This window comes from Desmodus rotundus, chromosome 9, assembly GCF_022682495.2.
Source record: "Desmodus rotundus isolate HL8 chromosome 9, HLdesRot8A.1, whole genome shotgun sequence".
Taxonomy (NCBI): Eukaryota; Metazoa; Chordata; class Mammalia; order Chiroptera; family Phyllostomidae; genus Desmodus; species Desmodus rotundus.
This window is the reverse complement of record NC_071395.1, coordinates 94,999,273-95,018,034: the sequence shown is the minus strand read 5'-3', so window position 1 is coordinate 95,018,034 and position 18,762 is coordinate 94,999,273. Positions and strand designations below refer to the sequence as shown.

General features: G+C 41.7%; 1 protein-coding gene across 1 annotated transcript in view; it reads left to right on the top strand.

The window, feature by feature from the left end:
* LOC112316502 (leucine-rich repeat-containing protein 37A-like) overlaps positions 1-16,422 on the top strand; it is a 32,523-nt gene extending 16,101 nt beyond the window's left edge. Inside the window, exons 6-15 of the mRNA XM_053911266.1 lie at positions 459-530; positions 1,122-1,196; positions 6,183-6,298; positions 8,140-8,283; positions 8,540-8,667; positions 9,876-9,986; positions 13,942-13,988; positions 15,958-16,012; positions 16,093-16,217; positions 16,331-16,422. Of these exons, the coding sequence (XP_053767241.1) occupies positions 459-530; positions 1,122-1,196; positions 6,183-6,298; positions 8,140-8,283; positions 8,540-8,667; positions 9,876-9,986; positions 13,942-13,988; positions 15,958-16,012; positions 16,093-16,217; positions 16,331-16,397 (940 nt within the window). The 3' untranslated portion in view covers positions 16,398-16,422. The remainder of the gene's footprint in view (positions 1-458; positions 531-1,121; positions 1,197-6,182; positions 6,299-8,139; positions 8,284-8,539; positions 8,668-9,875; positions 9,987-13,941; positions 13,989-15,957; positions 16,013-16,092; positions 16,218-16,330) is intronic.
* Positions 16,423-18,762: the final 2,340 nt, after the last annotated feature.

Sequence of the window (18,762 nt, the reverse complement as noted above, 5' to 3'; positions counted from 1 at the left end):
GGCTTAAGAGTGGAATTAACTGTGGAATTAAAAAAAAAGTTTCTGTAGATGAAAGAAAAGCAACTTGAATTATGGAGTATACTGCAATAAGTATTTTCTATCGAACAAGAGCTTCCTATAAGCATAGTCGCTCCCAGGGTGTTCAGTCTGAAAAGTTCTTTGGCATATTTTTTTTCTTTACTATCCACTTTCTCCTCCTCCTCCTCCTTCCCCCTCCTCCTCCTTCCCCCTCTCCTTCCCCCCTTCTTCTTCTGTTTCTACTTTCTCTTCCCCACTTTATCATTTAGGCACCTGAGCAGTTCCCCAAGAAAGAGTGCTTTACAGATTCTAAAGGTGATCTATCAGTACAGAAAATAAATTCTTTTTAACCTTCTAGTTTTGCACCAACAAAATGAATATACACTGTCATGGCAGTTATTGAGAATGCAGATAATGTTAATTCCATTGCATTTTTTCAGAATTCTCCATCATAACCCTCTGACAACCATTGAAGATTCATACCTTTTTAAATTGCCAGCATTACAATATATGTAAGTATTACGACAGTCTCTTGGCTCATGAGATGATTTCTGCTCTTTTTAACTTTTGTCAAAAATTTGGTATTTTGCATTTTGACTAAAAGGTCATAATTTAAATCATAACTGGTTTGTTGCATAAAAGTTATTGGCACAGGAAAATGATTGAGAGAGAATGCAGATGGACAAGACAGCCAGAGAGGAAGGGAGCAGTGTCAAAGAACAATACAGACACGGAGCATGTGGCGCATATAGAAATATCACTGACCTCAGAAAGCAAAAAGCAATCAGTTGTACATTATGTATTTTTTTAAAGAATAATGAAGTGGTGGATGCAACTGAGAATGAGAAGTAGGATAATGGTAAAAAAAAAAAAAAAACCCAACAGATTGTACTGTTCACCAACATCATTAATTTGATGATGCAAATAAATTGAAATTTCTTCGGGAAGAACTCTCTGAAATTATCATCTATGGCAAGTAAACTTTGGAGCTGGCTTGACAGAGAAGCCAGAACTGAAGCAATCAGATGCCATTAAGTGTCTTTTTAAGTATAGAATTTTTGTCATTGGGTTCATGTGATGTGTGTTTGGACCTTCTCCTTCAGAGACCTGGGAACAACACAAGTGTCGCTTACAACAGTTGAGAACATCCTCACGATGAGCACTAAACTGGAAAAGCTGTAAGTTGATTTTTCTTGTATTTACTTTCACTTAGTTGTTCTTTTAGGTTTGCTTTATTATTTTCTTAAGTCAGGTTTATTGAGGTATAACTTTTATTTAGTTAAATGCACTCCTTTAAAGTATACAGTTTAAAGAGTTTTGATAAATGTGTAGTTCTGTACCACCATGACATTCGAGATGCACAATACTTTTGTCATCCCCAAAAGGCTCCTCACGGTTTTTTTTGCAATCAATTCCTCCTCCTGCCATCAGTCCCTGGCGAGTACCAATCTGATTTTTGTCGCTGTAGGCTTGCCTTCTCCAGGGTGTCTTAAAAAATGAAGTCAGGTAGAGTGTAGCATAAAAAGCTACACTCTACAGTATGTTACACTCTACAATTCTCATACAGTGTATGAGCACTTCACTTTCTTCACATTTGCCAACACTCGCTATGGTCAGTCTGTTTAATCTTAGATGGTTTAACAAGTGTGTAGTGGCATCACAGCACAGCTTTAATTTGCGTTTCCCTAGTGATTAAGATGTCAAGTATCTTTTCGTATGCTTATTTGCCATCTGTATATCTTTGCATCTTTTGTCTATATTTTTAGTGGGTTTTGGTTCTTTACATATTGTGGAAACAGGTTTTATATTAAGAATTTAATTTGGTAAGTACTTGCTCCCATTCTGTGGCTTATCTCTTCATTTTCCTAAGGATGTCTTTTGTGGGGCAGAAATTCTTAATTTTCAAAGTGTGTAAGTCTTCTACATCTTTTTTCAGATTCATTCCTAAGTGTTTTATACTTTTGATGCTATTATAAATAGTATTTTTTAAATTTCTATTTCTGATTGTTCTTTGCTAGGTATTAGAGAGAAATCGCCTCTTTGCATATTAGTCCTGTTTCCTGTAAACCTGACAAACTCGTTTATTTTACTAGCCTTTTTGTATATTCCATCAGGTCTTCTACATAGATAATTATGTTGTCTGCAAATAAATATAGTTTGTTTTACTTCTTTCCTTTCATTCTAATACCCTTTCTTTCTTGTTCTTGCCCTATTGTACCGGCTGGAACATTCAGCGCAGTGTGAAATAAAAGTCACGAGAGCAAGCATCCTTTCCTTTGTCCTGATCTTGGGGAGAAAGCACTTTGTTTTTCGTGACTAAAAATGGTGTTAGATTGTTTTTGGTAGAAGTTGTTTATCAAAATGAGGAAGTCTTCTTTTCTTCCTAGTTTGCTGAGGTTTTTTTTTTTTAATAAGGAATGAATGTTAGATTTTGTCAGACGCTTTTTATGCATCTATTGCAATGATTGTATGATTTTTGCTTTTTAATTTATTAATTTGGGTAAGTTACATGGATTTCTAAATATTAAACCAACCTTGTATTCCTGAGACAAACCCCATGATATATCATTTTTGAACTATATTGTTGGATTTTATACGCTAAAATTTTGTTTAGAATTTTTGTATCTGTTCTCATGAGAGATTTTGGTCTGTAGTTTTCCTTACTTATAATATCTTTGTCTAGTTTTGATGGGGGGAATGTTGGTCTTACAAATGAGTTGAGAAGTATTCCCTTCTCTTCAATTTTCTCATAGAGTTTGTGTATAATTTCTATTATTTTTTCCTTAAATGTTTGGTAGAATTCACCAGTGAAGCCACGTAGTCTTGAAGCTTTCACCGCGAGAAGGCTTTAAACTATGTGTGCGGTATCTCTAATAGTGCTAGTTAAGTTACATGTTTATTCTGGAGTAAACATTATTAGTTTCTGTCTTTCAAGGAACGCAAATCTTCAATTTACTGGCACAATATTTTATAATATTCATATTATCCTTTTAATAGTTATACACTCTATAGTGATGTCACCCATCTCGCTACTAATATTGATCATTTGTCTTATTTGTCTTGTCTTTTCTTGAGTAATCAGGATTTATCCATTTTATTGATCTTCTCTAGGAACTATTTTGTCATTTCACTGACCTCTGTTTTTTTCTGTTTTCCATTTTGTTAAAATTTCTGCTTTCATCTTTATTATGTCCTTTCTTCTTCTTACTCTGTGATTAACTTGCTCTTCTTTTTCTGATTTCTTCAGGTGGAAGCTGCAGAAACTGAGTATTGCCTTAGCAATATCCCACATGCTGACATCTCATATTTTCAGCTTCAATCTGTTCAAAGTCATTTCTAATTTCGATAGTATAAGAACCTTGCAATAGTGCGATAGTGTACTTCCGTTTGTTCCTCCCGGCCTTCGTACTGTTGTTTGCAATACATTTTACTTTCACATCTCTTATAAATGTCACACTCTATTTTGTGTTTAAATAATCAATTATCTGTAAAGATATTTAAGTAATAAGAAAGGTCTTATCTATTTACCTATGTATTTACCAATTCAAGTATTCTTCAATCTTTTGTAATAGTCTGTATTTCCATCTGGTAACATTTTCCTTCTGCTGAAAATGACCTCCTTTAACATTTCTTTCAACTTTTCTATGTCTGAGATCTTTATTTTGCTTTGTTTCTGAAAGACCTGAGTACAGATTTCTAGCCTGATAGTTGTTGGGTCCCCTTCCCCGCTTCCCTACAAAGATTTTTTTCCACTGGGAGTTTTGGCTTACATTGTTTCCAACAAAAAAACTACTGTAATTTTTGTCTTTGTTCCTCTTACATAGTGTGTATTTTTTTTTCCTTAGGCTGCTTTTAATAGTTTTTCTTTATTGCTGGTTTTGAGCCATTTGATTATTAGTGCTTCAGTATAGTTTTGGGCGCGATTCTTGTGTGTGGAGTTCATTAGCCTTCTTGAGTTTGTGGGTATTTGGTGTTCACCAACTGGAACAATTTGCAGCTATTACTTGTTCAGATTTTTCAAGTCTCCTCCCCTTCATGGACTCTAAGTACACATATGTTAGGCCACCTGAAGTTGTTGCACAACTCACTGATGCTCAGTTCATTTTTGTTGTTTTATTTTGTTCCTCTTTGTGTTTCATTTTATATAGTTTGTACTGTTATGTTTTAAATTCACTGGTCTTTCCTTCTTCTGCAGTGTGTAATCCGCCAATAATCTTTTCCAGTGTCTTTTTTATTTAGACACTATAGTTTTTAATCTCTAGCTTTTTGGAACAGGCACTATTCCTAACATTGTGTGATACGCAGTTATTCTTATCTCTAATCCTTTCGTGTGGTTCTTTTCCTGGGCTCAAACCATTCTTCACACACGTGCACCAACCAGTACTTTGTTGAAAACTCAAGAGATCTCTGTGCATATCCCCAGCGTGCTTGTCTGTTCACCTCTTTTCTTTTCTAGTATTCTGCTTTGTAGATTCTACTCACCTTGGTTTCCCCTGACTCTCATATCCATTTCCTTCGGGAGCTAATCATTTTCCAGGTGGGTTTTGTCTTCCCTGCCTCATGACCTGGAAACTAAGAGCAGGGAGCTGGGACAATCAGTAACAGGGCTTGCTTAATTTATCTCCTCTCTCTTGGGAGTCGCTGTCCTTCATTGCCTGAAGTCCAATTTCTTGAAAACTGTTGTTACATATATTTTGTCTGGTTTTTAAATTATTTTAGGCAGGAGGTTAAATTGGTCCTAGTTACTCCATCTTGGTCAAAAGCCAGTTATGTTCTTTTTCCCCCCAATAATATTCTTTAAATCTATTTTGTTTTGATCCAGGTTCCAATCAGAGAGCAGACATCACATGTCTTGTCTTTGTTTCCTTTAATCTAAAACATTTCTCTTCCTTCTTTTCTTCTTTGGTCTTTTATGACCTGGCATTTTTGATGTGTCTACAATGGTTGCCTTATGAATTGTCCCATAGTCTGGATTTGTCTGTTTGCTCATGATTAGATTCTGTTTTGGAAGGAATACCACATAAGTGATGTATCCTTCCTACCTCATCACTTCAAGTAGCCCATAATGCTAAGTTTGGTCATCTAATGAACATACTATTCTCCAGATATCCCCATTGTAAAGTTATTTTTTCCCTTGGTAATTAATAAATAATCTGTGGAATGATACTTTGGGATCAGTAAACATTCTACTCTCAACTGTTTACCTATTTGTGCATCAATAATAGATAATCCATGTCTGATTGATTATTACATTGGTGGTTACAAAATGACACTATTTTCCTAATTTTATTATTCCTTCTACATTTATTAGCTGGCATTGTTCTATAAATAATAGTTTATCTCTTTTCTTTTTGAGTATCATTATAAACTCATGGCTCTTCTTTAAATTTTGTTGTACCTTATTATCATTATTCTTTTGAATGTTCAAATTGCCCAGGTATGTGCAGTGCCATCTGCTATTATTTCACCACACAACTTTTTACTACCCAGAGTATTTCTAATACATGTACCACTCACAGTCAGGAATTACTCACAATTAGGGATTTATCAGATAGCCGAAGTCGTCTTAGAAGTCTTCCCTCTTCTTCTGAACTCTCAACCCAAAGTGAGACTTTTGGGTTGGGAGAAGGAGGTACTTCTGAATTAAACCACAGACCAGTGTCACCCAATTCTAATCCCTGTCACCCTTAGTCTAGGCATGCCATGCCCACTGCCATTCTTAATCTTCTGTTGGGCACGTCTGTCCTCCACTCTATTTATTTACAATATTCAAGAGTAGCAAATGGCTGCCCTGGCTGGTGTGGCTCAGTTGGTTGGAGCATCTTCCCATGAACCGAAAGGGCTCAGCTTCCATTTCCAGTCAGTCAGGGCACATGCCGAGGGTTTGGGTTAGGTCCCTGGTCAGCGTTTCTCTCTCACATCAATGTTTCTCTCCCCCTCTCTCTCCCTCCTTCCCTTCCCCTCTCTCTAAAATCAATAAGCATGTTCTCTGGTGAGGACTAAAAAAAAAAGAGTAGCACACGCCAGGTGTTGCCCACCAACCTGTTGCAGGGGTAAGCTCCGAACTCTTTTCTGCACAGCCCTGTGGTAGCCCCCCCTACCTCTTCTACCTGCTCAAACCACTTTTTTGCCAATCATTTAATTCTCTGTGTTTCCATTTACAGGATCCTACCTCGCCATTTGGCCTGCTGCCTCTGCCACGTCAAAAATAGTATTGAGACCGTCAGCCAGACGGTCAGATTGCACTGCGACACTGAGTGCCTGACGAAGACACGTTGCGGTGAGTCCGCGTAGCCCGATGGTAAATTCTTTAATTTGTGCTTTATTCGTTTTGATTTTTAATGGATGACGGTAAATCTTTAAACAAATAAGGTAACTGCATTATTTGTATTCATTCATTCAGAGTTCGACTCCCTAAAATTTCTAGGAACCACTTGCTTGTTAAAGGTCAGATTCAGGAACAAGAGGAAGGAAAGGAAGCGGGAAGGGAATGAACGTGAAGGGACACACCGTGCCTGCCGTGCCCTCAGCGCGGCGCTTTCCTCCCAAATGAGCTCGTTCACTAGGTCACAGTTTGTACACCGGTTTTGGATGCATTAGGTCTCATTTGCTCTTTGCCTTATTGGACTAGTAGAGAGATATTTTTATTTTCTTTGTTTCTGCGATTTTAGGAAAATAGTACAAGTGATGCTGTTTTACGAAAGTTTTATTTGGAAACTGAGAGTTTCTGGTCTTATCGCCAGAGGCTACTACCAAACCCTTCTAAGTGGGTGGGAGGGCTCTGGTCTTCTTAGACCGTCCAGCTCTGAACTTGCTCTGAAGCTCAAGGTTTTCTATCCACCAAACACGTGGGTGCTTTTAAGTATTTTCCTACAAATTAGGTTTATTGGCACCTAATAACTTCCAAAATGTGCTTTCATGTCCAGGTAGCTTGAACACGGGCCTCTGGCAGTGATCTGGGGCACATCATAAATAATGACATTATACTACCTATATAAAGAGAATGCTGCTTATTTTGCAAAACAGTTTTTTTGGCCAATTATATTATTCTCTTCTACCCCAAAGGTGGGCAGAACAGGCATTTTAATCTCTTTGTACAGGTGAGTAAAAACAAGATTAGAATGTGTTAAGTGCTGTCACCTAGTGCCCAGGTCTCCAGCTTTCAGTTTGGGCTCTGCAAGCCCACACTCCCCCTTCTGGGACCCTCCACTCCTTCTTGACCCTCACCTTCACCAGCAATACTTTTAATTCTTCTGGAATAGAAACCCAGTTGCACAGTGGTATACTTGACCTTCCCGCAGTCAGGAACTTCAGATGGTTCCCCAAGGAAAGCCGAAAATGTAAGAAAATGAAATGAAAGCAAAGTAGGCATCTGATGAAAGCTGCCTTTTCCCTTCTGTATTTTAGGACCCCACGTATTATTCCACAGATGTACTGAGCATTCCACATTGACACACAACCTGCCAAATCTCTTAACCTACGTCCCAGGTGCCTGCCTAAATTTAAGCCAAGAGCAAGAGTGGACATAGTGGTTTTTTCTGTGTAGAGCCTTCTGTTATGGGGGCTGGGATATGTGGAAGCAGGGACCAAGCTAATGCTTTGGTGGGTAATTGGATAAGGGCATATCCAAATGAGGACCTGTTAGTAGTGGGTGTTAATCACGGTCATCTGAGATGGTAGCAAGAACACGAGCACACGCCGAGGTGGAGAGGGGAAGCCTCATACTCCCTCTGCGTCTGAGCAGGATGGGATGGGGTCCATGAATGGGAGGAGTCACAGTAGATCTGCAGAGAGTCGAACTGAATGGGATCTTCCAGCCTTGGTGATTCTTCAGTACCCGGCAATTGGCCCTGGGGGACCAATGGAATAATCCTAAATATAGTTACTGTATTTCACACTATGGAATGTTCTGAGTAAATAAATCCCTTTAAAAAGATATCTTTTCTCCTTTTCTTCTATTGCCAATCATAGGTTTAAGTTGGGGTTTATTTTTCTCCTCTCTCAACGACACTCCAATATGTGCTAATTCCCAATTTATTTGACTGGGATATATGGCTGTGGACTGACAAAAAAGCTGTCCCATGAGTCCTTCATGATCAAAAGTGGCCTCTTCTTTTTTAGCAGAGGAAGAACCACATTTAACAAGCGAAGAAGGCTCTTTCCTAAAAGTGATACAAGACCGGAAGAACACCAGCGCTGAGCTGATGATTGAGCCAGAGAGGACATCCTCAGACAAAAATGACGACAACTTGTCCGCCTTCCTGAGTGAGCAGCTAGACTTTAACGTTAAAAATGATGTTACTAGTTCACTAAATTACAGATTGCCTTTTTTTCTTGGAGATAAATCTAGAAGATAGAGAATCAGTGTTATTACCATTCATTAAATTCCCTTTTTCAAATGTGCAGGATGGAGATGTGCCCCTGAGTCATTTGAAAAACAACACAGGGAACCCTCTTGAACCTGAATTTTACTATTCACGTAACAAAAATAAATTGAGGAAACTCTATTTTTTTGGAATAGATCTCCTGATGAAGCTGCTCAGTGAGCAAGAAGAAGCAAAGGTTTCCAAGGCAGAGTGGGATACGAATCAGTGGGAAAATGAGAAAACAGAAGCCCCGGATGAAGAGGAAGAGGAGGAGCCACTTGGGGTGAGGACAGCTCCTGAAACACAAGGCCCCGACAGTTAGTCAGTTAGGTCATGCTCTGAAGGTGCCGGGGCAGGAAGACCAGAGGCTCCTAGACTGTCTCTTGTCTTAGCCATGTGGCTTTGGCCAAGACAGTGATCTTCCACTTGGTTCATTTAGACCAGGGGTGTCAAAGTCATTTTCACCAGGGGCCACATCAGCCTCACGGTTGCCTTCAAGGGGCCGAATGTAATTCTAGGACTGTATAAATGTAACTACTCCTTAACTAGGGGCAAGGAACTCAGCACTGCCACCAGGTAGAAACAAGGTGCCAGGCTGGATAAAACAAGGTGGAGGGCTGGATTCAGCCCACAGGCCTTGTGCTTGCCACCTGTGATTTAGACAGTGGTGCCTCTGTTCCTAGGGTAGACGTAAAGAGGACTTAGCACACCAGATAAATCGCACCAGAAAATGCTAATGCTAAGATTACATAACACATCAGATATGGTATGTTCTTTAAGAATCTATACAAGAGGGGACCCAAAAAAACCCAAATTATCTTTTGGAATGTGTGCCTCTTGTAGTACAGCTTTGCCCCTCTAGGTGAGTGTTCAAGGAACCCATCTGTTTCAGTGCACCAGCTGGTGTTGTTGTGAGAGCCTGTTCAGATTCAGTGAATTTTTTCTGAAGACCTTTCAACATGTTTGCCCATTTCACTGTGGATGATGTACAAGCACACCGGCCGCACCGTGCTGAGTGTTCAGCAGTTTTCATCACCCCCATGCCCCACATTCCCTATTCACCCGATCTTGCCCCAAGTGACTTTTCTGTGTTTCCCTGGATGAAAAAAGTCCCCAAAGGGAAACATTTTGCCGATGTGGAAGAGGGGAAACAAAAAACGGCAGAAGCACTAAAAGGCATAAAAATCCATGAGTTCAAAAAGTGTTTTGGGCAGTGGAAAAAACATCTCCATAGGTGTATTGCATCAAATGGAGAGTGCTTTGAAGGTGACTGAAGTTTGAACATGTAAGAATAAATATGTAATTTTTTATAAATAAAATTCCAGGTGTGTTTGGGTCCCCGCCCCCATAAGCCATTCACCTGAAAGAGTGGGGTTTTAGAGTAGTAAAGAATAGTTAGCTATTCTTTAGAACACACTTAAGAATAGTCATTTTTTATCTTTTCCATCTCTCTGGATTGTTTATAAAATTCTTCTCTTTTTTTTTTTTTAGCGCGCCAGCCAAGTGCCAGGGCCAGGGTACGGGTATAAGAACAAAGTCCTCGTGGCAACGCCTGTGATTGCAGTAGCAACGGGTTTTATCATAATTGCCTGTCTCATTTTGGTAAGGCAACAGTCAATTCAGCTTTCCGAAATATATTCTGTCTTTAGAACAGATTCAGAACCCACAAACTGAAAATCAAAGCCACTTTCCCACCTACTCCTCCTCGATGAATTTTTTTTTTAGTCGCAAGCACTGAGATATGCTTCGTTCTATTCCGGGGGTTGTGAAGGGAAGCCCACTCCCAGAGATCTCTGTGGAGTTGAAATCAAGATAACAAACCACTGCGCTCTCTTGAGAACTTAAGTTTAATAAGCCAGAGTTGACATGATAGCAAAATTTCTTCAACTCAAAACGAATGAGGTCAGTTTGATGTATTACCAATTACTCCCTTCCTGACCGCTGACTTCTTTCTTTGTTGGCTAAAATGAGGAAAGATATAGAATCTCCACCCTCGTGTCACCCTGGCGGAAAGGACATGGCTGAGAGAGAAAAGTGTGATCTTGTCAGTTCATTAGATTTACTTGGCAGCTTTCTTCTCCAGCGTGTAAAGCATGGTGTGTAAATAGGTTCAGTTAGAACACGGCCGCCTAAATCCTGTATCAGGCTTCTCTGAAGTGTGTCTTGTTCGCAGTCGCTGGTTCCTGGAGCTTGCCTGTTTCCCTTTTGTTCAGTTACACAATGATTTATTTTCCCAGCAGGCAGGAGCTAATATTAAATGAGTGATTTAGTAAGCTGACGATCTTGACTACCCTAGTAATCCAACCTAATACCCTGTTTACCTTTTCAGCCATCATGGAAACCCTCCAGTCTAGCCAAAGCAGCCCCTCTCCATAACCTGGCCACACCACGCCCATCCCTACTTTTGCTTGCACCTTTGCCCATCTAAAATGCCCTTATCTTGTTCTGCCTGTGGAAGTCCTGTGAACCTCTCAAAAGCCAGCTCAAGTTCATATTTCCTCATAAAGACTTCCCTGAATATTTCAGCCCTGCTAGTCCTTCTGTGAGATTTGTCAGCATTTTGGGGGGTAGGTAGTAGTGAGGCATTTCCCTCCTCTGAGAACTTAAAAATATGGCAGACAAGTTTTTAAAAGGTGGCTCCCCAAGAAAGAAATTCCAAGGTCCACACATCATGGGGCAGAGCAGAGGCGTGTACAGACGAAATGTCTTTCTGGTCTACCCGACTTAAGTAAAACTGACTGGATGTATTAACCGCTGAGGGAAATGTGTCTGTCTGCAGGAGGGCTGGTCAGGTCAGTAGTAGAAGCAGAGAAAAAGTGAGGCTGAGGTCGACGTGGGCATTGCCCATCCTAGCAGCGCCTAACAGTAGAGATGGCACCTCAGGCAGCAGATGGGGAGAGTCAGGCCCACTAGCCAGGCTGTGCCTGGTGGGGAGATGGATGGATCCTGCTGACTCAGTCTTTTCTACCAAACAAAGGATTCAGCTGATTCCTTTTGTTCTAATTCTGTTCTCACCAAGTAGCCTTCTGATTGTGCTTTCGTGTGCTGTGTGGCCTAGCTCTACAGACAGAATGTGTTTCCCTGTGTAGACACAGATGGGGTCTGTGGACCAGATGTAATTCTTGTTGTCAGGCCATAACCTGGCTTTCTGATTTGTTGTTAACCCTGTGGTATTGATAAGGTGAGACTGCCCCGAGAAAAAGTGAGTCCTCTCTTGGTGAGGAGAGTCTGATTGCTGAGCCTATGAGACTGGGCACTAGCATGGGCACTAGCCTGGGGCCAGCTTGCCAAGGCCGCTGGGAAGAAGTCATTGGCCATTGCCCAGGCAGTACCCTCTACGTCTCCAGGTGGCATAGAGCTTTTTGCTTTTTTTGGAATTTCTATAAACTCCTATACTGCATTTAATTTCTATGTAGATTAATCTCACATTCATGTTTATTTATGTGGCTTCCTTATTTCCTCTCCCCACTTAGATGGTAAGCTTTTTGAGGATGTGGACCATGCCATGTTTTATTTTGTAGTGGGCAGTAATGGTGTTCAAAGGAAGAAGGATGAGGTCTTTTGTCAATTCCATAATGAGGAGTAATGCAACCTAATATTTATGGGAAGTAGCATACAGCATCCAGCAATAGACAGAACCATGTGTTCCTAGGACTTTTGAAATGTCACCTTTTAATATTCATATCAGTGGAAGAAAATGGACAAAAGGTAATACAACAGCTACCTAACTATTCGAAGGGCAAATAACAACAGATATCTGTTTCTCATCTTTCATATATTTACATAAATGTAAAAAAAAAATAGGAAGAACCAGTAGAAGTACTAGAAGAAAATAGAAGCAATATTTTTATAATCTGGTGGTGGGGAAAAAGCTTTCTGAGGCTGATACAACAGGCAGAACCTTTTGATAGAATTGACCACTTCGTCTGCGACACCACTGGCAAACTTGGCACGGGTCTGTGCCAAGCAGAGGATGAAGAGTTTTCTGTACATTGTCTGATTCAATCCCCACAATCCCATGCAGACGATAGTACCACCCTCTTCCACAGGTGGGGACGATCAACTGAAGACCCCAGTGGTTTTCCCTGACTGCAAAGCCTGCGCTTCTTCCTCCACCGTTCTGTCTCCTTAAAGATAAAAACACTGAGGAATATTTGCAACATTGGAATTCAGTGAAAGCCACGGAAAGGATTAAGATATTTAGTATGAAAAGAGTTCCATAAATCAACAGGAAGAAAACAGTCAAGGGGAGAAGAGGGCAGGGCTGTGAGGAGCACGATGTGTGTTAGCTGGTTATCGTGTCTGCCAGTCATCTCATCATGGCTTATGGGATGTAGGTTTTGCTAGCGAGGCCCTTGTTACCTCATGGCATGAAAATAGTCTCTGATGTTTTATTTGAGTCCTTTTTATAATATTTCCTGTTATTTGTAATTTTTAAAAAATCTCTAGTATTGGTTTTATTTGTTTTTAGGGTGGTTGTCTGTTTTTCCCTTACATGAAAATTTAAATGTTTTAAAATCTTTTATTGAATGGCTCATTCTTTCTTTTCTCATCTAAAGTACTATCTTTGGACTCTATCTGTTGGCCCAGTTATCTTTCTCTGTACCAGCAACAGTATCACCACGTCATTCCAATTTCTTTATGACATATTTTGATATCCGGTAGGGTAAGCTCCTGCTTTTCTATCTTCTTTTTCACACATTTTATAGCTATTCCTACACATTTCTCTACCAAATGTCAGCTGGCCAGTTTTCGTTTAAAAACTATCTTAGGATTTGAATAGGATTGTCTTACATTTGTCGGTTCGTTTGCCGAGAACTGACATCTTTCCAACACTCTAGGAACACGGTAGCTTCACGTTGTGTATTCTTCCTAACGTCCTTCAGAAGAGTTTTAAAGTTTTGCTCACAAAGGTCTTACACATTTTTTGTTAAGTTTATTTCTAGGTACATTATGTATTTTGATTGGTATTATAACTGGGACCTTTCTTTAATTTTTAATTAGTCTTTTGTGGTACGTAGGAAAGCTCTTGAGGTGTGCATGTTGATCTTTTGATTTTGGGATTTAGCCATCTTACTGAATTGTAGTATTACTTGACAGTAAAATTTTAGTTGATGCTCTTGGCCTTCTTAGGTTTTGCATCATCTCATATACTAATATGTTTTGTGTCTTTCCAACACTTCATTTTTCTTATTAAATTGATTAGGACCTCCTCAACAATGTTGAATAGTAACAGTAATAACAGGCATCCTACTCTTGTTCTTGACCTTGAAATAAAGCTGCTGTGTAAGTTTCTGGTAGATACTTTTATTTTCTTTGTCTACTTCTAAGAGTTTTTATTAGGAATTATCTGCTGAATATTATCTAAAACAGCCAATGAAATACACTGCCAGCTCCATGCAAGACCCTAAGTTAGGGATTATGGAAGAAGAGTCAAAATTCAGCAAAATTCCTATCCTCAAAAAAGTTATCATCTTACTTAGAAGGGAACAGATAAAGATTTAGAGATAGTGGTCATTGGGATAAATAATCGTGATGTTGTTGTCTCCCAAAACAGATTTGTGGTAAAGTAGCATCAAAGGAAGACAAAGAAGGAAAGCCAAGGTAAATATTAGTCTGAGGTTTTAAAGGAGAATTTTAGAACTAGAGGAGCTTCCTCTTCCTATAAGAGGCTTGAGGTGACCTCTGAAAATGGTTTGCTACTCACTTGATCCGGAAAACCCCACACCATCATGCAAATCGAGAGCTTTAAATCTTCACGTTCCCTTTAAGAACACTCGTGAAACCGCCAGGCCATCAAGGGCATGCATATGTGAAAAACCACCAAGCGTCTGACGGATGTCACTTTACAGAGGCAACGTGGGCCATTCTGTCCTTACACGGGTGGAGTTGGTGGGTGTGCCCAGGCCAAAGAGTGGGGCTGGGCGCAGGGTTGGTGGCCCAAAAGGAGTGCTGAATTTTTGCTGCCCGTGCTTAACAATGCAGAGAGTAGTGCTGAACTTGAGGGTTCAATGCAGACTCCCTGCTCATTGAGCCCATCCAGGGGAACACAGCTCCCGAGATAGTGCAGAGGTTACGGGGCTCCTGGGTGGAGGGACCCACGCACAAGCTCTTAGACCTGCTGATCCTCCTGAGAAAGAGCAGACTATTCTAAACCAAAAGAGGAAGTTGCTCAGAAAACAAAATATCCCAGAAAAAAACTAAAACAAAAACTTGGGAGTAAATTTTCGTAAAATGAATGCTAGGAAAAAGAAAAAAAATAAAAAGAACTAGAGGAACTTAGAACTCATCTATTTCAACCTCCTCATTTTACAGCGAGGAAACCACTACATTTGGAAAGAATATTTACTTATGCTGATGCTTTGCCTAGATTTTGCAAAATTAGCTCTCTAGCCAAAGCTGAGATAGAATGGGACTGGCACAGATGTGTCTGCTGTCACTAGTCCTTTAAGAAAACAGGGTGCAGAGGGAGAGGTCTTGGTTGTACCTGTTCCTGCTGGTGGTGGAATATCTGGGGAAGCATAGGGAAGGCCCCATGGTCTTAGGTAAGGGCGCTGGTCTCCTTCATTGCTGATGAAAGGTGACCTGTATGAATCCGTCCTGTAAAGTAGCAGGAAAACTTCCCTTCTCATCCTCCTGGTTTTCAGGCCCCTTCTGTCTCTACTCCCTTTATCTAAACGTCCTAGAACTTTAACTGGGAGAGACCTTAGACAGTAGTTTGTCTTTTCCTTTAATAATAAGGAAGCGGAGAAGAGGAAAGGGAAAACACCTTGCCCCATGGCCACATGGCTATGTCAGAAAGAAGATGGGGACTTTCCAGCTGGGAACTTCTCCGCTGGTCTTACTGTGCCTGGGCTGTGAGCTGCATTTTATGTCACAACTCAGTACACACACACCATATAGACATAAGTTGTTCTAAAACAAAGTCAGTATGCACTCTGATTTTTTTTTCTCTTCCATCTTTATTCAAAAAGAATACTTTGTATTTCAGGGCTGGTTGTGACTGATTTCACAACTCAGCAGTGACAGCCTGCAGCATGGAAGGCAGCAAGCTAGCTAACTTTGCTATTTGGACTCAGGCATTTGCTTGGTGTGATTTAACTTAAAGGATAAAGCAGCTAGAAATATAAAAGCACCTTCTTCCCCCGCCCCAGGAAATAATGCATGTGAGACTAGGTCTAGAGGAGGGGTGATGTAAAATGCTTCTGGAGAGAGTAAACTGCTTCTGCCCATTGTGGTGGTACAACTCCTCCCCCCCTCCCCCACTGCCCTTCAGGGCACTCAGCCAAGGGCCAAGAAGGGGAGTGGGACTGAAAATCCTGCCTGTACTCCAAGCCGAGCCACATACAGAGGGCTCCCCAGAGACATTGCGGGCTATTTTAAACAGACACAGAGAACCTCTGGAAGCCCAGCAGGCAAGGAATCATTTTCAAGGTCCCAGGTCTGTAGCGATTTTGCACAGGAGTACAGACCCAGGTACCCACTTAGTCCTAAAAAAAGCCAGAGCTATACATTGCAAGAGACATGGAAAAATGCATAAATCACTGATTGTTGATATGCGTTTTCCTCCAAGGGGCTTTTTCTCAAGTATCCTGAATAAGAAACGTTCACAGGACAGCAGGATGGAGGTAAATTTGAGGAGGATAAAGTGCCGGGGAGGGACACAGCAGGGGACAGGCAGAATTCACATCTCCCGTCTGTTTTCCAGGCGGGCGGTTTCTGGAGCAGGCTGAAGGGCCTATTTGGAATTTCCCGAGCCGCATCTAAGAAAAGTGAGGCACAGACGCTGCAGGAGAAGGAGTCCTCTGATGAGAACGAGCTTTTGGACCAAATGTAAGTGCTTGGGAACAATTTAGGAATCCTGTCTAAAAGGAGGAAATAGTGACTCGTTTCATTGTTCCTTTCAAGAGTAAATAAAAGCTTTCGCCGCCTTCTTCTTCCCCCAGGGAGAAGGGAGAAGGCTCCACCTCCACAGCCAGGACCGGTTCATTGGTGGACACCACCACTGAGTGAACCCCATTACCAATAAATGTTTTTCCTCTGTTGAAATGTGTTCATTCATAACCACCTCTGGCCATGAGGTAAGGAATTAAAATGTAAAGAGTATATAGATACTATATATATGTAGCACACACACACACACACATGCTATATATGTATATAAAACAAAGGCCATAGGCAAGAAAAGCAAGGCTGGAGCAGAATTCCCTGGAGGAGCCAGTATTCCCTCGGATAGCAGTGTGGCCGAACAGGGTGAAGAGGTATTTCTCTTCCTCGTTCCCCTCCATCCAGTCAGGCCCCGAGAAAGTTTTCCTGGCGCTCTGCCCCCTGGCTCCCCAAGTGCCAGTTATTCACAACACACTTGACTTTTGTCTATAGAAGGTCGTCCCATTCTGGCCCCTCATCAGGCCTTTGGGGTTGTCAGGATATTTGGACCCCTGAGCCTGCCTTCACGGTGGGGCCTGCCTTTCCCCTCAAGCTCTCAAACTCATGCACGATTGTGTGCCCTGTCTTGGTGTAGTAGGTTCTCCACACTCACAAGCTAGTAGAAAGTTCACATTAGGTTCTGGGGTTTTCTTTTTTAATTAAAAACACTCCCCACTGTTGGATGGCAGCAGGGAGATGCTGGAGAGATGGGATGAAGAAGAATGTGTGAGAGCAGTACTCTCTCCAAGGTCCTTGTAGCTTTGCCTTATTCAGGTATATGAATGTGCTCATTGGGAAAGAAAACAAGTTAAAAATCCAAGAGAAAATACAAATGAATAGGAATGGAAGTTGTATTCATTGCCTCACACACCCTCTTCGGAAGCCCCGGGGCAGCCCTTGGAAGAAGGTTTGGGGGGAAACGACAAGGAGGTGTAACCCCCCCCTCCCCCAGCAACCACCACCACCACACTCAAGCAGGACAACAGCCAGCCACTGGGGACCTGCTGAGAGGGTCCAGTGCATCCCTGCCCTTGCCTGCTGGCCGCCCACCCCCTGGCAGACCACTGGTGACATTCCTGCAAACTGCCTGTTGCACAGCTGTTGACAAGGCCTAGACTGCCCAGGAATGCCCAGCCTCCCTCATCCTGGGTCCCCCAAAGCCGCTGGTTTTACTATTTGGAAACTCCTTTGCCACCTCTGTTCCAACCAACCCTGGCTCCACCCTGGTCCCCAGCATACAGGGGAAGGAGGGCAGGGAAGCCTTGGGACAAGCAACCTCTCAGAGTGTGCAGGGACCCATAGGCCCTAGAGAGAATGATTCCATGCTCTCTTATCCCCAATTTCAGAATTCTAAAATGCCTGAAAACTAAATGTACAGGATGGCAAAACCTGACCTTTATTTACCCCGGGGAGGGTGCACTTCACAGGTGTTGCTGCATGCCCGGCTCTGGAAGGCTGCTCCAGGTCCCCTGGGGGTGCCGTGTCACACGCAATTCATACGTTGAGTTTTCGCTCTAAAATCGGAAAAATTCTGAATTCCAAACCCCAGCTGGCCCCCAGGATTTCGGATAAGCAGCTGTGGGTCTGTGTTATGCCCATTTTGCTTAGCAGAGTCAGGGCTCAGGGAGGTCGGTCACAGCTGGGAATGGGCTTATGGGTCTACTAAGCAAGGTGGTATCTCCCTAACATGCCTCCTAAAGAATCCCCCATCTTCTCTGTCCCCTTCCCTCTTGTGACCCCCCTCTGGGGAGCTTTCCTTGTCCACCCTGCCAGAACTATTGCCCTTCTTGGTAATGACCTTTCCCTGTTGAGTCCAAGAGCCCAGCCCAGTACCCACCAGTCCTGGGCACTTTGTTGGGAGGCAAGAGTACAGCAGCTGAAGGCTGATTGGTGGCTGCAGCTACTCAGGACCCAGCCTTGGTTTGGCCGTTTTTCAGCTCTGTGACATCAGGCGGTTTACTATCAGCTGGTCATGTCAGGGGATTTTGCTGACATTTTGCTAAACACAAGACATTTTGACATTTTGCTAAAATGCAAGACATTTTGCTTAAAAAATGCAGGGGATATAAGATTACTATAAGGTTATAGAATCCTTAATTTCATATGAAGGTAGGACAAGTACACACAAGGTAGACTGAATGTCATGAAGCAAAACTAAATGTCATGTAAGGACGTAAGTATACAAGTTTGTTTTATAAAGGAAGCCCAGCCACAAACCGTGATTTAGCTCAGCATATACACAGCCATCAGTCCTAAATACTATTTGCTAGGCCTTCGAAGGGAAGTGAATGTTAGCTTCACCTTCGTGATCTCATCCAACCCTAATTACTTGCCAAAAGAAATAAAAGTATTACGTTAGGTGGTTGGGTTTCAAACATACGAATGTGGGGGAGGAGAACGCAAACATTGGAGCACAACATTTTGATTTGGACTTTTATACACCAAAAGCGTG